We start from the raw sequence: 19,421 nt of genomic DNA, 5'->3' as shown, positions 1-19,421 counted from the left end.
CTGAGCCCAGATGTTGGGCCTTAGCATTTTCTTCTTTATTCACGGTCCTCGCCTAAACTACCCTTCCCTCCCACTTTCTCTCTTGGCTCTCTGCCTCTCAAAAGGATGCAAGCTAGGATATGGTTTGGGTGGGTGGTATGGTGCAGAATCGTAGCCTGAAGGGGCTCATGTGCCCCTTTCTGTCACCCCAGGCCAGATAGCTAAAGACTCCTGGCATGGAACTGTAATCATTCACTGGTCCCATTTTCTCTTCACTCTCTGCAATACACACAGAAAGAGTAGAGTTTAGTGATCACCCTGTGGGGGAGATAGCCGGTGCGGTATCTCTGGCACCAGGGAGAAAGAGACTGCTGGTGGCCACTGTGTCTTCAGGAGCTGGTTGGTGATAGGAGTGCAGGTGGAGGGGTAGTTTTGGGGAAAAGAGAGGCCTGCTTTGATTTATTAGAGGCATATGCTGGATTTCTTCATCTGAAAAGCCTGAATTCCAGTCCTTAACCTTCTTTTTTTTTTTTTAAAGATGACTGGTAAGGGGATCTTAAGCCTTGACTTGGTGTTGTCAGCACCACGCTCACCCAGTGAGCTAACTGGCCGTCCCTATATGGGATCTGAACCCGTGGCCTTGGTGTTATCAGCACCACACTCTCCCAAATGTTGTATTTCTTAGTCCTATTTTGGAAGTATGCCATTTAAACTCTATGAGATATAAGATTTACACTTGATCTTAGCCAAAAGGCCGAGACATAAGATTTAAAAAGAAAGGTTTGTGGGGAAATTAAATTATTAAAATGAGGAACTGAAAATTACTGACTTATGTTATTTCTCAATTGATAAAATTCTTGCCTTGTTTGTGTTCATTCAGAATGTCTTTAACAAGCCAAAAGGAACAAACTCTTCGGCAGTGCCCCTGTCTCAGGGCCAAGTGGTTGTAAGCCCACCCTCCGGGTCAACAGTGTCAGCAGGAGGAGGTAACACCTCTGCCGTTTCCCCCAGCTCCATCAGTGGCTCTGCTACAGCCAGTCTCCAGCCTCTTGCTGAACAATCCCAGCAAGTTGCTTTAACCCATGCAGTTGTTAAACTCAAGTGTCAGCACTGTAACCATCTGTTTGCCACAAAACCAGAACTTCTTTTCTACAAGGTAAAGAGAGATCATGAGAAGGATTGAATATAAAATTTATCCAATAGAAACATTTTGTCTTTACATCTTTGACAGTCACTCAGTTTGCTTTGAAATGAGGAGAAAAAGGATTTCTTAAAAGATAGAGCAACTGATTAGTTAGATCTTAATGACTGTTATTTCTCTGCAGGGTAAAATGTTTCTGTTTTGTGATAAGACTTGCTCTGATGATTACAAAAAGAAAAATAAAGTTGTGGCAATGTGTGACTACTGTAAACTGCAGAAAATTATAAAGGAGACTGTGCGATTCTCAGGGGTTGATAAGCCATTCTGTAGTGAAGGTAAAGAAAAAAGTTCATTTTTATCTACACAGCATGTGATTGTTATGAAATAATTCATGATGAGTTTGGTGATTAATTCATGATTAATTTTCAAATACATTTGTCATATGAGGTGTAATTTGAGGTTTTTTATGTTGAGTTTATACTTAATTCACTTTAAAGTCTATATTTTTAAATGTTACAGTAATCTCAATAAAGAAAAACTATAAAAAATAATTAGACCAGTGGTATTAATATAGAAAATTTCTTCACAAGTTTAGCTATGACAGAGATCTTTTTGTTTTTGCACCCATTTGTAAAGAGGGAAATTAGACAATCACTTCTTGGCTTAAGAATATCTTTATACCTCTGATGTTTCTGACTATAGATGGCCTAATATTTAAAGTATTTTTAAAGGTGATATGAGTTTGTTTTGTAAACATAGAGACTCTCCTTTAACCTAGAGGCAAAATAATTGTGTCCGGTATTAAGAAATTAGCTTAAAGTTTATATCTAAAAATATAGAAGCTCGCTTTACTTCCTTTAAGTTAATGTTTATTCTTTACATCTCTTCTGGTTCTCAGTTTGCAAATTCCTCTCTGCCCGTGACTTTGGAGAACGATGGGGAAACTACTGTAAGATGTGCAGTTATTGTACACAGACATCCCCAAATTTGGTAGAAAATCGATTGGAGGGCAAATTAGAAGAGTTTTGCTGTGAAGATTGCATGTCCAAGTTTACAGTTCTGTTTTATCAGGTAAATATGATACACTGTTTTGGCTTTCTGAAGTTAGTACAAATTATGTTCTGCTTAAAATATGTTTAAATTATGTGAAGAAAAATTTGGTGTTTAGAGCTAGGTAAAATAAATGTATGGGCTAGTATAGCAAAATTCAGTTGAGTATAAACATGAAATCTTTGGGGTAAAGTGTATAGGATTTCTGGAGACTTTGTTGTTGATTGAAGATATGTTCCTTTTATTTTTGCTTTCTTATAAGGCACATTGACCTTATTTGTAACTTTGAGTTCTTTCAGGTTAGAATTTTACATAATGTTGCCTTAAGTAGCTCTCTCATTCAGATTATTCTGAGGAATTTGAAATCAGACCTTGTTCTCACTTCATAGGTCAAATGACAGTGACTGATAACCTGACCCATCTCTTTTTAAAAAAGATTACCTTTCTGAAAGGCTAATATAACAGTGATAGCTGTAGTTAATTGAACCACTAATAACATGTTTGGTGCTCTGTGTTATTTCATTTAATACTCACCGTAGTCCCAAGAAGTAGGTGTATTATTACTACCAGTTTATAAATAAGAAAAAGGAGTGAGGTCCAGGGAGGTTAAGTAACGTGTCCTGCAGGAAGCTGGTAGGTGACAGCTAGACAGCACCTGTAACCCTCTAGTGGAGTCACTGTTTGCTTGTCTACCTCACCCCAAATGTAATTTTTTTGGGGGGGGTGTTATCTTTTTTATCATTATGTGATTAGAGCCAATCACAGAGCTTAAGACAAAGGATGTCTAATTAGATATTTGTTGAATGAATCTAAGGTCTTTATGACTACAAAGCCTATATTCTTAATATTGCAGTATGCTGTTTCTTCACCTTTTAAAAATCTTTTAAAAATAGAACCTGTCTTTAGATTCCTTCATCAGTAATTTTGAAAACAGAAGAGCAACTCTTATATTCTCTTGATGTAGCGCATCTATATGAAACAAATGGTTAAATATATATATTTAACCGCAATATTTTAAAATAGGAACCTTACATTTTATAGTCCCAACTGACTCATATATCCTGTTTCATATTGCCTCTGGTTTTATGATGGGTGTTATCTTTTCATTATTTTATAGTTTTAAGCCTATCTTTTCTTACATTTCTTTCTCAGATGGCCAAGTGTGATGGTTGTAAACGACAGGGTAAGCTAAGTGAGTCCATAAAGTGGCGAGGCAACGTCAAACATTTCTGTAACCTGTTTTGTGTCTTGGAGTTTTGTCATCAGCAAATTAAGAATGAACCTCATTCACAAAACAAAGGTAAAATTAAACTTGGATGATGGGATCTTTATGTCAATGCTAGAATACACGAGCGTTCTTCAAAAAGTTTGTGGAAAAATAAAATTAAAAGATAACATAAATCTTTCCATGAACTTTTTGAAGACTCCTTGTACTATCAGCACACACAGTTAGTTGTAAATAATATAATAAAAACAAAATTTCACTGGATTCAAATAGCCTGAATTTCCTTAAATTTTTCTTTAAGAATCCTCAAAGATTGCCCCTGAGGGAAAATTAATTCTAATGCTTTTTGCTCTACTATTCAAAGACACCAAGAAATCAATAAATGTGTAAGTACTAATTTTTGTAGGGAATTTATTGCTTTTGATTGAAATTATCTGTACATAAATACGTGACACTAAGGCATATATACTATTTAGTTAATAAACTAGAAATAAAAATAGAAAATCAGGGCAAACAAAGAGAAAAGATACAGGTATGTTAACATAGTTGCTGTGACTGGCATAAGATTTGACCCAGAGCTTGCTTATAGCCAAGGAAGTAGAACAACACATTAATTACGTCAGAAAAAATAAAGTAGACCAGTTCTTCATGGGTAATAAAGTTTTTCCTGGCTAAGAATAAAATAAGTAGGATGGCTCATGTGGTCAAAATATCCAGGTGAATAGATAGATATGTGGCATGTTCTTAAAGTAGCTCCCCTAAGTAGCACTTTTTGAGTGTTAGATTAAAAACACTTTATATTATGTTCTCTTATCAAAGCCTGGAGTGCTGCCTAATTGACAGAATCCACATGCTTTGGCTTCTTATAGTCTGGCCCTTGCATATCTCTGCAGTCTTATTAATCATCACCTTGATTATGTATGCCTTGTGCTAATCTTCTGTGTTAGCCATCCACTCCTTGGGACTAGTCAGGATAGTGGTAGAATATTCATTTTATAATGTGGGTTAAGAAAACCAGTGTTATTGGATAGCTTCCTCATCAACTTATTTTTAAAATTGTCATATTCAGCTTTTATTTGAAGCAAACTTAGGTATAAGAGTTTCAATATTCAGTAATAGAACAGCCCAGTTAATCCTGACGTGAATACCTGTGTTTTTACCTGTTAAATGTCATTTGGGGTTTATAATTTTATAGAATCAGGCTCTCTTTAAGCACTAATGAATCTGACTAGAATCACCTAACCTGACACTATGCAGAATTAGATATTTGCATTGCTCCTTAATTTTTTTTGGCGGCTGGCTGGTCTGGGAATCTGAACCCTTGACCTTAGTGTTATAACACTGTGCTCTAACCAAGCGAGCTAACCAGTCAGGCCTGCATTGCTCCATGAAAACCTAGTTGTTAAATACGTTTTTTTGTGTGTGTGTGACCCTTTTGTTTACACCAGTTCTTACCTATTTGTTTATTTTAATCAGTAAATATTTCTAAGGTGCAAACTGCTTTGAAGGAGCTTCCTTCTACAAGGACAGATACGACACCAGTTATAACCAGTGTGGTGTCACTGGCAAAAATACCTGCTGCCCAGCCCACAAGGAATACTAATAGTGTTTTAAAAGGTATGAATTGATATAAAGGCATTTGGCTAGACTGTAGAGGTGAGTGCTGTCTAGCCTAAGTAGTTCTTATTAGTAATATCTTTCATTACATTATGTAAGGAAGCATGCCCCTATTTCTCTGAGGGAAGTGGGTAGCAAGCAGGGTGGCGTGGATGGAAAAAGAAGTGGTATGTGTAGTTTATTTTTTTAAGAACCCAAATGATTTTATTATACCTGCTCCTTTACCACCAGAGATTCTAATCCAGTAGGATGGAGGTGGGGCCTGGGAATCCTTACCTTTGCTAAGCAGATATTGATGCAGAGTTTCCTTGGAACATTTTTTTGAGAAATTCTGGTCTAGACTGTAGCCCACTTTAGTGAGAGGAAAGTAACTTCTTGGTTTCAATATTTACTTCTGTGTATTCTGGGGATAATAATGTATGTTTTTATTTACAACAGGTGCAGTTACTAAAGAGGCAGCAAAGATCATTGAAGATGTAAGTTTTATTGCTAATATTTTTCTTGATAATGTCACTTGTTTGTTTTCATTTTGGATGTAGCTTTCTAATATACACCTGAGTACTTTTCTATTTGCAACTTAGTCTTAAAAAAAAGTGGAGTAATATATTGTGCACTAACTTTTGTTTTGAATCTTACAGTTTGACCCTAGATCATTAGTAAGATTGATTTATCTTATTATTTGTGTTCATGTTCCTTAACTTATTTAAATACTTGTTAATGCCATCTGGTTGCTTAATTTTCTCTTTTACTACATTCAAGTATTTTCCTTTCAGACTAGAGAGTCTTTTGAATGTATAGTGTAATGTTGTTTTATGCAACTTTGAATTATATGAGGCTGAAAACAGTACAAAGTGAAAATATATTTAAACTCTTACTTTATGTCTCAAATTTTAAATATTCAGATTGATTCTTTAGTAAAAAAAGTCTTCCAGCGAAGCAGACCAGCCTTCACCAGAATGTGGAGAGATAGCTTATCCTAATTTAGTATCTTTTAACCCTCCCATTATCTGTGTTGTTGGATGATGATAATAATAATTTCTATTTATAATTATTTTCAGGCAGTATACCGTATTAGTTAATGTAATGTCATCAAGCTAATTTTGTATTTATTTGTATATTATGTATTGTGCATTAAATTATATTTTAAAATTACATGATTAATAAATCACTGTGTTGTAAAATTAATTATTACATTATTAAACACACAATTGTAAAATTAATATACTAATTTAATGTATTATGTTATATATTAATAAGCATTATTAACATGTATTTATGAAAACATTCTATGTTGGTTATAGATTCATGTACTCTGAGAATGCATCCCTCCTCTACATTATATGTATAAGACAGTTAGTCTTAACTTATGCTAGTTTCAAATTATTCAGGTTTTTTCAGGAACATATACCTCATATTTAATGTGACTGCCCTATATATGTTTTCTCCATTTGGAGTATTTCCATAATTCACCAGTCATTTAGACTGTATTACAGAATAGCTCTGATTGATGTTTTCAGTTTAGTCTAGAAAAATTAGTCTAGAAAAATAATGTAGTGATCATGTTATATATAAAAAAACCCTGACAGTTTTAGAATCTTTTCTTTGTTTTTCTGAGGACTTCAGTGTGAATCTCCCTTAAGTTATTTAAGTGGTCTCAAATTTGGGGGAAAGGCGAAAAATAAAGTATGAAGAAGAAAATCTACTGGAAAAATCAGCAAACTTTTTCTATAAAGGTCTAGATAGTAAATATTTTAGACTTTGTAGGCCATATGGTCTCTTTTGCAACTAGAGACTCTGCCACCTCTGCCACTGTGGTGCAGAAGCAGCCATAAAAATACATAAAAGAGTGAGTGTGCCTGTGTTCCAATAAAACTTTATTCACAGAAACAGGTGGTGGACTGGACTTGGCCCACAGACTATAGTTTACCAACTCCTGCTCTGCTGTATTGCTACCACTCAGAATTAACCATTGTTAGATTTGGCTTATTTACTGTCAGTTATTTTCCCTCTACCTTTTTTGTCTTTCCTTTTCCTTTTTTAAAAAGCTAATTATGACTACCAGTTCCATTTTCACATCTCCAGAAACAACTACTATTATGAGTTTGGTCTGTGTCCTTTCAGACATTTTGTAATCTTTTGTATATACAGATCCATGGAAAATATTTAATATTGTTTTGACAAATATCTATATTGATGCTTAATAGGTTGGTACATTTCTATTGACTCCTGTATAGTATTGTATTGTCTGCACATACCACATTTTTTTATCCATTGCCCTATTGACGAATGTTAGGTTGTTTCTAGTTTTTCATTATTAAATATTTCTGCTACAATGAATATCCTTGTGTATGTCTCCTTATGCACATGTTCAGGTGTTTCTCTAGTGAAGAAATGGAAGGGAAAAATTGTTGGGTAAAAAAGTACTTGCATTTTTAGTTTTAAAATTGCCCTGCAGAATGACTGTTCCATTTCTTACTCCTACCAACAGTTTATGATTGTGCCCATTTCCCACAGCCTCACCAACATTTAATGTTGTCACAGTTAAACATTTTTTGCCAATCTGTTTAGTGATGTCTTTTTGTTGTATTATTTTGTATGACAGTGACTACTAGTAGGTTTGCTTATATTTCTGTGTTTTTGTTTATTTGAATTTTCTTTGAATTTCCTGCTTTTTATCTTTCACCAGTTTTGTGTTGAATTGTCTTTTTTCATTGAGTTCAAGGAGGTCTATATATTCTGGATTTCTCCCTTGTCTACTTGTCATTTTCATCCACACAAAAATCTGCAGTTGTATGTCTTATCTGAAAACAATCCTTCTTTAAACACCATGGCCCTCCAGCAACTGTCCTATTTCTCTGCTCTCCTCATAGAAAAACTCCTCTAAGGATGGCCTCTATTTGCTGCCTTCACTTTCTTATCTGTTTTCTTTCCCTAGCTCCTCTAGTGAGGCTTTGTCTACATCACTCCACTGAAACTGCTTGTGTCAAGGTTGCCATCAGTCTTTATTTTGCCAAATCCAGTGGTCAGTTTTCAATCTACTCAACCATTCAGTAACATTTGACACAGCTGATCTCCCCTTCCTGCTTGTATACCTTCTTCATTCAACTTCCAGGACATCCTACTTGCCCCTTTTCTCAGTCTACATTACTTCCTAGGGGACTCATACAGTCCTGTGGTTTTTTTTTTTTTTTTTTTTTTTTTTTTTTTTTAAGAGGACCAGTAAGGGGATCTTAACCCTTGACTTGGTGTTGTCAGCCCCATGCTCTCCCAGGTGAGCTAACTGGCCATCCCTATGTAGGGATTCGAACCTGTGGCCTTGGTGTTATCCACACCACACTCTCCCAAGTGAGCCATGGGCCGGTCCCAGTCCTGTGGTTTTAAAGCCACCTAGATGGTGGCTGATTCCCAGATTTATTTCTCTTGCCTTGACCTTTGAGCTCCAGATTCGTGTATCTAACTACTACTTGACATTTACACTTAGATGGTTATTAGCCATCTGAAGTTATAAGTCTACAACAGAACCCTTTTATTCCCTCCAGACTTCCTCTCCCGTGTTCCCTACTTACCAGCCCCATTGTTACAGACCTGGACATAAAAATAGTTCTTAAATATATACAAAGATACTCAACTTCAAAATTAGATAAATGCTGGTTAGAACTACAATTTAATCAGATTGGCAAGGATAAAATAATGGAAAACATTAAGGCATTCTTATTGCCAGTAGAAGTGTGTAAGTTGGTAAATCTGCTACAGAGGGCAATTTAGGAGAACCTGTTAAAATTTCAAATGTAAATATCGTTTGCCCAAGAACTCCATTTTTAGTAATTTATCCTTCAGGTACATTTTGCACATTTATGAAATGACTTATATACTACAAAGATATTTATTGCAGCATTGTTTGTAGTAGCAGAAGTTTGAAAACAACCTAATTGTTACATTAGTGGTTAGGGCCAAGGTGCATTCACTTTGAGTTATTCTGTGAATTAGGGAAAAATAGTCTTACATGGCCAGAGTCTGAAATGCACCCTTGTCCCAAACCACAGCTATTTATATGGTGTAGCTAGTGGAGAGCCCTGCCCAGGCATACACAGTGGCATGTTGGGGCTGTAGATAAATTAAGTATGGTATATTCATACAATGGAATACTATGCAGTTGTTAAAAAGAATGTGGCAGCTCAATGTGTACAGATAGTAGTCTGATATAAGTAAAAAAAAAGACACAAAATTGTGTATAGCATACTGCCATTCGTGCTTACACACACACACACACACACACACACACACACACACACACGCATGCACACTTGTACATATGTATAGAATATCCATGAAGGCAACCAATACATGGGTAATAGTGGTTGTCTCTGAGGAGAACTGAATGATTGGGGGAGAATCTTAACAGGGAAAATTTATTTTTGTCATTGTTTACTATTTGAATTTTATGTCATATTACCCATTCAGAAAATATGCATAATTTTTTTTAAGGTAAAGCAAAACAGGAGAAAGGATATGAATAGACAGTTCACAGAAGAGGAAATATAAATAATGCTTACAAATGAAAAATACCTAACCACACTACAGTAAGATAATTTTTCACTTATTGATAAATAGCAAAAAGTTTGATAATACTCTGTTGACTAGGATGTTGGAAAACAGGCTCACATATTTTGCTAATGGTCACATAATTTGATGTAATTTCTATGGAGCAATTTGGCAGTACCATGAGAATTAATCTCATATACTTTGTGACCCACCAACACTTCTAAGACTGTATTCTTTAGATATACTAGCACATGTATAACTAATTTCTGTATAAGGATATTCATTGTAGCATTCTTTATAATAGCAAAATTTTTATAACATCCTAAATGTTCATCAGCAGGGACTTTTCAAATTAATTGTGGTACATTCAATAAGGGAATACTATGCAAGCTGTTAATAGGAAGCTTTATACCAAGTTATATAAATATATCTCCAAGAAAACTTGCTAAGTGACAAGAGCAGGGTGCTGAATCTTGCTAATAACATGCTACCACTTGTAGTCAGAAGCACCTTATTTAATTACATAGACCATCTCTAGAACGATACATAAGAAACTGGGAACAGTGATTGTGTTAATGTTGAGTCGGGATAGGTGGCAGTCATTCATGTATACACTTTTATACCTTTTGAATTTTGTACTGAGTGCATCTATTACTTATTTTAAAAGTAAATTTAAATATAACCTCCAGTGGCTTCCCACCACCTTTAAAATACAGTCTGGATTTTGTTGTCTTTTTTTTTTTTTTTCTGACTGGTAAAGGGATCACAACCCTCAGCACAGTATGGTCTGCACCACGCTCAGCCAGTGAGCACACGGGCCACCGGCCATCCCTATATAGGATCTGAACCCGCGGCCTTGGCACTCACAGCGCCGCACTCTCCCGAGTGAGCCAGGGGGCTGGCCCTTGTTGTCGTTTTTTGCTAAGACCTTCCAGATCCTACACAGTTTGGCTTCTACCTACCTCTCCAAACTTATTATTCTCCCCCTGCTTACTCTGTTTCAGCCTTGCGCTTATTGATGTTCCTAAAGCATGCCAAGCTTTTTCCCACTTCAGGGTTTTTGCACCTATATTCCCTCTGCCTGAACTCCTCCGACCTTAGATCTTTGCATAGCTTACTCTTATGAATAATTCAGAAGAGCCCTCTGCTCAGATGTTTACTCCAAAATTACCCTTCCCCCATACCATTACTCTCCATTTTCTTATCCTGCTTTATTTTTCTTCATAGCACGTATGACTACCTGGAAATATACATTAATGTTTGTTTTACTTGTTTATTTTCTGTGTCTCCCTCTAGAATGTAAGGCCCATAAATGCAGATTTTGTCTTGTTTTCTGCTGATTTCCAGGGTTTTTAGAAGTGTGCCTGGCTTGAAGTAAACATTCAGTAAATACTTACTGAATGAATAAGCATGCTTTAAATACGTTCTCCCACTCTGTTTATCCTTTAAGTTTGTTTTATAAAGCCTTTGTTTACAAAGTTTTAAATTTCAAGGTAAATATATTAATTTTTTTTACTTTGGTTTTACTTTTTGTGTTTCATTTAAGGATGCTTTCTCTGTGTTCTGGTTATTTGAAGGTTCTCCAGTGATTTTAAAGTTTTTTTTTTTTTTTTAGGTATTTAATTGATACAGAATATATTTTTGCATATGGTCTGAAGTTGGATCTAATTTTCTGAGTAACCAGTTGTCCTGATCAGCAAGGATTGTTTTCATTGTTTTGATTAAACGTACTATAGGCAGAATTTTTTTTAAAAACCAATGAATGAAACTGATAATGAATAGAAGAATTAGGGTTTAGTGTATATTTTCCGAAGTGACTTCTTTATTGCAAATATTCTTTCAGGGGAAGTATGTTTCTCTTGATATATACCACCTTTCAGTAGATAGCAATTATAGTCAGTAAGTGGGTATTAAGAAAAAATCTCATTGGTTTTTTAATTTGTTCTTAACTAGGAAAGTACGCAGGCAGATGCCATGAAACTTCTGTCTTCCCAATCTTCCCAGCCTTCCAGGCTTTTAAAGAACAAAGCCGTATTGTGCAAGCCCGTCACTCAGACCAAGGCCACCTCTTGCAAACCACATACACAACACAAGGAATGTCAGACAGGTATGTGTCCTTGTGCTTTCCTGTGTACAGAGTTTGTTATCTGGTTTGTTTCTTTGTTTTAGTTTTTTTTTTTTTTTTAAAGAAAGGAAAAGAAAATAATTGATAACATAAAAACATTTATTAATTCTTGGATCACATACTTTGAAAACCTATTTCTTTTATAATTATTGTCATTAACCCTAATAACTACTAAATCGAATCCATATGTACACAAAGCGTTATGTGTAAAGACAAGCATCTCCTTTATGTGTGCACTGCTGTATTTTAAATGTTATAGACAAGCTATTATAATTACTAAGAGACAGATTTAGTTAAAAGCATTACTGATTGAACCTTAATTGTTTTTTTTCACACTGTGAATTCAATTGTCAGTTACTAAAAGTACAACTAATATGTCTGAGGCGTTGGCAATCAGGAAAATTGTTTGGACTTATACTTGAAAAAGTTGTAAAGTATTGCCCCAATCCATGTTAACTACTTTTAATTTCACTACCCTTGTGTTTTCAATTACTTTGCTCAAAACACTTTTTTATTTTTTATTTTTAAAATAATCTTACCTGGTCTATCAATAAGTAATCAAGAGTTTTATTTAGGGTGCCTTTCTTTTGGTAGAAGTCAAGGAGAATCTTGTTTTCCTTCCCTCAGGAAATTTGATTATTTTATATTGTTAAAATGATACACTCTTCATGTACTTAAATCTATATTGTGTACACACTCACATGTAGAGGGTAGTAAAGGATCTGTGGACATCTATGGGTATCTGTGTGGGTATGTGTGTGCTTATACATTTTTTTGAATTTCTAGATAAATATTGGATTGTCTTCTAATATATTGTTGTAAAGTACTTTGTTATTTCACATTTCATTGGAAACATCATTCCACATCAGTAGAAATTTAAACATACATTGAGATTTTTAACAGACATAGATTCCAATGTATGTAACATAACCAACCACCCAATTACCCATTATACTCATATCTGAATTTCCCCAACTTTAATTTTGAGAAATTTCAAAATCAGAAGGATTGAAAATTCAATACAGTGAACACCAGTATCAATGAACCCTTTGTCTAGTTTCACCAGATGTTAACTTTTTGCAACCTTTGTTTTCTCTTTTTTTCCTGAACTCTTTGAAAGTAAAATAATTTATTCTTAATTTGATGTGCTTTGTGGGGAAAAACATAAAAAACATTGCTTATTCTTGAAAATAACAGTGATTCAAATATTTCATTCAGATTCACCTATGCTTAATGAGAAAAATGATGCAGAACTTGATTCTCCACCTGCAAAAAAAAAAAGAATGGGTTTTTTTCAGACTTACGATATAGAATATTTAAAAGTTGGTTTTATTATCTGTCCTGGATCAAAAGAAAGTTCACCAAGGCCACAGTGTGTCATTTGTGGAGAGATCTTATCCAGTGAAAACATGAAGCCAGCAAATCTTTCTTATCATTTGAAGACAAAACATTCAGAATTAGAAAACAAACCAGTAGATTTTTTTGAACAAAAATCTCTTGAAATGGATTGTCAAAACAGTTCTTTAAAAAAGTGTTTACTAGTTGAAAAGTCACTTGTGAAAGCTTCTTATTTAATTGCTTTCCAAATTGCTGCCAGCAAAAAGCCATTCTCCATTGCTGAAGAATTAATTAAACCATATTTAGTAGAAATGTGTTCAGAAGTTTTGGGTTCAAGTGCTGGAGACAAAATGAAAACCATTCCCCTTTCTAATAATACAATTGGACACAGGATTGATGAACTATCTGCAGACATTGAAGATCAACTGATTCAAAAGGTCAGAGAGTCAAAGTGGTTTGCCCTGCAGATAGATGAGTCATCAGAAATCTCAAATGTCACCCTTCTTTTGTGCTATATTCGTTTCATTGATTATGATTGTGGTGATATAAAAGAAGAATTATTATTTTGCATTGAAATGCCTTCTCAAATTACTGGTTTGGAAATATTTGAACTAATAAATAAATATATTGATAGTAAATCTCTGAATTGGAAACATTGTGTTGGTCTCTGTACAGATGGGGCTGCAAGTATGACTGGCAGGTGTTCTGGTTTGAGGGCAAAAATTCAAGAAGTTGCCATGAATACAATGGCATTTACACATTGTTTTATTCACCGTGAACATTTAGCAGCAGAAAACTTGTCTCCATGCCTACATAAAATTCTTTTGCAATCAGCACAAATTTTAAGTTTTATAAAGAGTAATGCGTTGAATTCACGTATGTTAACAATTTTGTGTGAAGAGATGGGGTCTGAGCATGTGAATTTACCACTTCATGCTGAAGTACGTTGGATATCAAGAGGGAGAACTTTAACAAGATTATTTGAATTACGACATGAAATTGAAATATTTTTAAATCAAAAGGATTCAGATTTGGCCAAGTATTTTCATGATGAGGAATGGGTTGCAAAGCTGGCCTATTTATCAGATATATTTTCACTTATAAATGAATTAAATTTAAGTCTTCAAGGAACGATGACTACTTTCTTCACTTTGTATAATAAAGTTGATGTATTTAAGAAAAAGTTAAAAATGTGGTTGAAGCGCACACAAGAGAATGATTATGACGTGTTCCCTTCATTTTCTGAATTCTCAAATTCATCAGACTTAAATATGAGAAGCATCACAAGCATTATTTTTGAGCACCTGGAAGGACTTTCTCAAATGTTTGATGACTGTTATCCACCAGAAGAAGACTTGCGTTCAGGAAATTTGTGGATAATTCATCCTTTTATGAATCACCAAAATAATAATCTGACCGACTTCGAAGAAGAAAAATTAATACAGTTATCTTCAGATTTGGGATTACAGTCAGTATTTAAATCAGTGTCTGTAACTCAGTTTTGGATAAATGCAAAGACAAGTTACCCAGAACTCCATGAAAAAGCAATGAAATTTTTATTACCTTTTTCAAGTATTTACTTATGTGATGCTACCTTTTCAGCTTTGACCGAGTCAAAACAAAGAAATCTGTTGGTTTCTGGCCCTGCCCTAAGACTTGCAGTCACATCTTTAATTCCACGGATAGAAAAATTAGTAAAGGAGAAAGAATAGCAACATGCATATTGTTTATCATCAAAGTCTATAATTTTGTGTCAGATTTTGTATAAGTATCCTAAACTATAATTTCCTAATGTGGATTTGTGTTTTCAGTGATTAAATAAGTGTTTTAATAATTTTTCTCTTTTTGTTGAGGAATTTAATAATCATGCATTTATACATAATTATGTATAATTCTAGTAATCCGAGGTAGAGAATTTAGCTGTTTTATCAATTGATAAATTTGGATTAGTGACAAAGATTGCAGGTAATGAAAGGCCTAGTTTATAATGTAAACAACTTGGATATTGAAACAGTCTGGCCTTTAGAAGCACATGGGACATTTCAGTCTTCAACCAGCCAGCCAGCCACCTACTCCAGCAGGTTGTGGGTAGGTGGAAAACAAAGATCTAAGTAACCCGGCTAACAGAAAATGGAAGCATGAGAGGAGTTTGAGACCCCTGTTTGGGGCCCCTCTGGCCCACTAGACCAGGGCTTGGCAAACTTCATAATGGGCCAGATAGTAAATATTTTAGGCTTTGCAGTCCATGCTGTCATATCTATTCAACTCTGGTTGCAGCACAAAAGCAGTCACATAGATAATACACAAACAAATGAGAGAGGCTGTGTTTCAATAAAACTTATTTATAAGCACTGAAATATGAATTTCATATAGTTTTCACGTGTCACACAAGCTTCTTAATTTTTTTTTATCATTAAAAAATGTAAAAAAACATAATTGGCTTGGAGAGAGGGAGAAGAGTGAAAACAAACAAACAAACAAACAAAAAAACCAGACAGCTGGCTGAATTTGGCCCATAGTTTGCCCATCCTAGCTCTAGACAGATTTCCAGGTAAGAGCAGATGGGCCAGGAGCGCCTGTAGGGCGTTGTTCAATGAAAACCTCTCTTTCCATGGCTGCAAGTAAGCATCTGAATTTTCAAACACTTTTCACATTTTAATTTCTGCTGAGGGAAATTAGAGGGTAAAGATATTTCAGGCAAAGACAGAAAAGAACGACTTATTTTATAATTACTGGATGTTGATTTATTACTAATAACTGTATAAATTACTAATTTACAAATAATTTTCTGAGCTCTTTGTGTTTGCCTGTTACAAACCCCAGAGAAGTGGTAGGGCGTTATCCCCATTTACAGATGCAGACACTGAGGCCCACTGGGATTGGGCGACAGCGCAGATTCCACAGCTAGGGTGACCCAGGCAGAACACGAGCCACCTCCAGATACCCACCCGTGTTTGCCTCACTCCGCATTGCTTGGGGCTGGCTCAATCAAGAGCCAGTGTGCCTCAGGGTCCCCATCCAAACGCAGCGGGTGCGAGGCCCAAACACGGTGGCGGTCCCCCGGGAAGCGCGGGGCGGGGCGGCGCCGGGGCGGGCCTTCCGGCGCCCCGGGAGGGAGGGGACACGCCCGCGGCGGGGGCGGGTTCTCGGCGGGGGCCACCCTCGGGCCATGGCGCTCCTGCTCGGTGGCCTGCGCGTCCTGCTGGGCGGCTTTTTCGCGCTCGCGGGGGCGGCCAAGCTCTCGGGGCACATCTCGGCTCCGGTGTCGGAGCAGATGGTGAGCGGCGCGGCGTGGGCGGGCGGGGGGCCGTGCCGCCGGCTCCTGGCGCCGCCCGCCCCCGTCCCGGGCCCTGCGGAGTTCCTCGAGTTCTCTGGATCTCCGCTGGACGGAAGGGGACGGAGCAGCGCCTTCCGGCCGAGCACTGGTGGCCCCAGGCGACTTTTGAACGGCCGGGGACCCCGGAGAGGAAGATGGGTGGAAAAGTGACCGAACCCCTCTCTCCGCCCGCCCCCCGCCCTCCGCCCTTTGTCAGTTTGCTTCAGTTCTCGGGAGGCCCTCGAGGCAGGAGTTTAGTAGTCCCGCTTTGCAGGATAGGAAACCCGCCCCGAAGATGAAGTGTATCTGATAAAGGTTTACACAGCTAGTCAGGAAGCAGGGCCCAAACTAGACACTGTCCTGATTCAACCCACACAGTCCTTTCCAAGAAGCCTGAGGGGGAGCCTAGAAGTCGCCTGTCAGCTCTTGTCGTGTTCCAGACTGATGGGAAGGTTTTCATGTTCTGTCCCCCAATCCCACCCAGCCGCTCAAGGAAGCCAGGCTTGGAGACCCCTTTGGGCCTCTCTCTCCCCGTGGCTTATGTGGTGGTTTGTTTGAGGAAGTATTTCCCCAGAGCCTGTCAGCTTGGAGCTTCTTTCTTGTAGCGCTGAGTAGGGAAGGTAGAGCTGAGTTGGGAGAGCAAGAACAGGTATCCCCGAGGGTCAGGATGAAGTTGTCATTTGCCCAGGGGAGGGTCTGACTCAGTAAGATCAGTCACTGTGAACCCTCTCCACACACCCCATCCCCATCTGCCTCAGTGGGATCCAGGACCCAGCATAGGAGATTGAAGGTGGACTCTAATGAGCCCTTCCACCCTCTGCCCAGATATTCTCTGCATAGCAGCCTGAAGAGAAACCAGGCCAGGCACAAAGAAAGAATGTTCCCCAGGACTTGGCACTAGATGGGAAGGCCCAAGCCCACCACCCTCTTCCTCCTGGCCTTTGGGGTGGAGTGTAATCTGTTGAGAGATCTGGTGAGAAAATCAGTCAGTCTCTGTGCCACCACCCAGCCCTTCTTGGAACATAGAGCAAGTTAGTTTCCTGATTCCAAACCTCGGCCCCACAGGGCAGCTCTCTCCTCTCCAGGCTGACCTCAGGCCTGGAGCTGACCTAAAGTAGTAGTTCCTTTGTCTGTCTGGGGAGTTGAGGGTACAGGCATAGAATTCCCTGGTGGAGTGTCTGGGTAATGTGTCCTTGCTGAGTGTGGCTGACAGGCATTCCCTGCTACCCCTAGAAAGCCCTGTTTGTGCAGTTTGCTGAGGTATGTCCTTTGAAGGTGTTCGGCTACCAGCCAGACCCCATGAGCTACCAAACAGCTGTGGGCTGGCTGGAACTGCTGGCTGGGTTGCTGCTGGTCGTGGGCCCACGGATGCTGCAAGACATCAGTAACTTGCTCTTGACCCTGCTCATGATGGGTAAGGGGGCCAACTGGCCTGGGGAAGTGGGATCTTCTGGGGCAGGATGATGGAAAGACCTGGCCATCCCCCTTTACTGTTGCCACCCTTCCTTTTTCTCTGGGACCCAGGAGCATTTCCTGCTCTCCTATAGTTTGCATAGTTTTTAGATTAGGACAGGTGCTTTTTAAACTTAATATGCTATAACAGTATCCTATGTCATATATGCGTATACCTTCTACCTCATCAGTTCTAATGGCTGCATAGTATTCCATTGTGAGAATATATCATAACCTCAGAGCCTCTGCTCGTTCCTCCACACACCCACTTCTTGGGTGAAGGGATGGAGCAGCAGTTGCCACTTGACTTCTATGTCTGGAAGATGGGAGTGGACAGCAGGTAAGCTGGGGCCCTCTCAACAGAAAGGCAGAGGATCTCCCTAAAGGAGCTCCTTCCTAGCGGCTCTGCCTGCAGGAACTACTGATGTGCAAAGACAGTTACTGCCTCAAAGGCTGGACATCTTCAGGCTCTTCTATATCCCCTGGCCTGTGTTACACTGCTGCCACCACTACCACCCTGCCCAAAGGCTTTCTTTCCATCTCTAGAGCTTCCCTCATTTTCAGATCTTTCCCATACCTCCATCACCAACCCCTGGGCCTCCTTCCTTCCAGTAGATGTAGGATTAAGAAAGAAGGATCAGGGAGAATTTGCTCCAAAATCTCCATCTACCCACCTTAGTCTCTGCCCTATTTGTCTGGATTGTTTCTGTTTCTCTTTTTAAGAGGGGCTACATTAGCTCAAGAGGCTTCTAATTCCTGGTCCTGTTTTCTCTGGGAGGCCAGAGAGATGAGTGCAGCTGGTTTGGGGTATGTGTGTGTTTGTGGGGGGTTTTAATGGGATGGCTTGGGCTAGAATGGGTCAGCCTAGGCTGGAGAGCACTGAGTGCCAGGATCTCCTGGGTTCTCCCAGGGAGCCTCAGGGACCTCACTTTCCATTCCAGGGGCTATCTTAACTTTGATGTCTCTGAAAGAGTCACTGAGCACCTGCATCCCGGCCATTGTCTGCCTGGGGCTCCTGCTGCTGCTGGATGTCGGCCAACTTTTATCCCAAACGAAGAAGGTGGTCAGACCCAGTAGGAAGAAGACTCCAAGTGCATTCAAGCAATCCTGGAAGTAGAGAGTCTCTGCCTGTCCATGCCATACAGCTGTCACAGCAGGAACATGGTAGAACACAGTCTACCACCATGTTACCAATATGTCCAGGGTCATCCAGTATTGAAAGAGACACCTTGTCTACCTGGTAGTGATTTCTCTCTTTAACTTTACTGCTCTTTTTTAAGGGGTATGTGTTATACATGCTAACATTCATCATGTCATATGAAAATAGAAAATAAGCAGAAAAATTTTAAATCTCCCCAAATTTTAATGCCACCTAAATACCACTTTGTGCCCTAGTACAACTGTATCTCTCAATTTTTTCTATGCTTTTACAGATACATATTTTTTTAAAAATGAAAATGAGACCATATATCCTACTTTATTACCTATTTTTTAAACCTAATTTGCTGTAAAACCATTCCATGTCTATTTAACCTCATTGATGTTAATGGCTGCATAGTATTCCATTGGAAGGATGTACTGTAATGTATTTACTCAGTCCCATGAGGAACGTTTGGGTTGTTCCCAATTTTTTTTT

The 19,421-nt window shown here is 38.2% G+C and overlaps 2 protein-coding genes across 3 annotated transcripts in view; both read left to right on the top strand.

Annotated features, from left to right (window-relative positions):
- The window catches only part of ZMYM6 (zinc finger MYM-type containing 6), a 31,120-nt gene extending 16,391 nt beyond the window's left edge, over positions 1–14,729 (top strand). For both annotated transcript variants that reach the window (XM_063106127.1, XM_063106129.1), the window contains exons 9-16: positions 860–1,135; positions 1,305–1,455; positions 2,019–2,191; positions 3,323–3,470; positions 4,872–5,012; positions 5,451–5,488; positions 11,508–11,661; positions 12,898–14,729. In XM_063106127.1, the coding sequence (XP_062962197.1) occupies positions 860–1,135; positions 1,305–1,455; positions 2,019–2,191; positions 3,323–3,470; positions 4,872–5,012; positions 5,451–5,488; positions 11,508–11,661; positions 12,898–14,729 (2,913 nt within the window). The remainder of the gene's footprint in view (positions 1–859; positions 1,136–1,304; positions 1,456–2,018; positions 2,192–3,322; positions 3,471–4,871; positions 5,013–5,450; positions 5,489–11,507; positions 11,662–12,897) is intronic.
- A 1,448-nt stretch (positions 14,730–16,177) lies between these two features.
- Positions 16,178–19,170, top strand: TMEM35B (transmembrane protein 35B). The gene is made up of 3 exons (XM_063107149.1): positions 16,178–16,294; positions 17,567–17,747; positions 18,727–19,170. Exons 1-3 carry the CDS (start codon positions 16,187–16,189, stop codon positions 18,900–18,902), a joined length of 465 nt encoding a protein of 154 aa, XP_062963219.1. The 5' UTR covers positions 16,178–16,186; the 3' UTR covers positions 18,903–19,170.
- Positions 19,171–19,421: the final 251 nt, after the last annotated feature.

Source organism: Cynocephalus volans, chromosome 8, assembly GCF_027409185.1.
Source record: "Cynocephalus volans isolate mCynVol1 chromosome 8, mCynVol1.pri, whole genome shotgun sequence".
In the NCBI taxonomy this organism is placed as follows: domain Eukaryota; kingdom Metazoa; phylum Chordata; class Mammalia; order Dermoptera; family Cynocephalidae; genus Cynocephalus; species Cynocephalus volans.
Note: the sequence above shows the minus strand (reverse complement) of the source record. Positions and strands in the feature narration are given on the sequence as shown.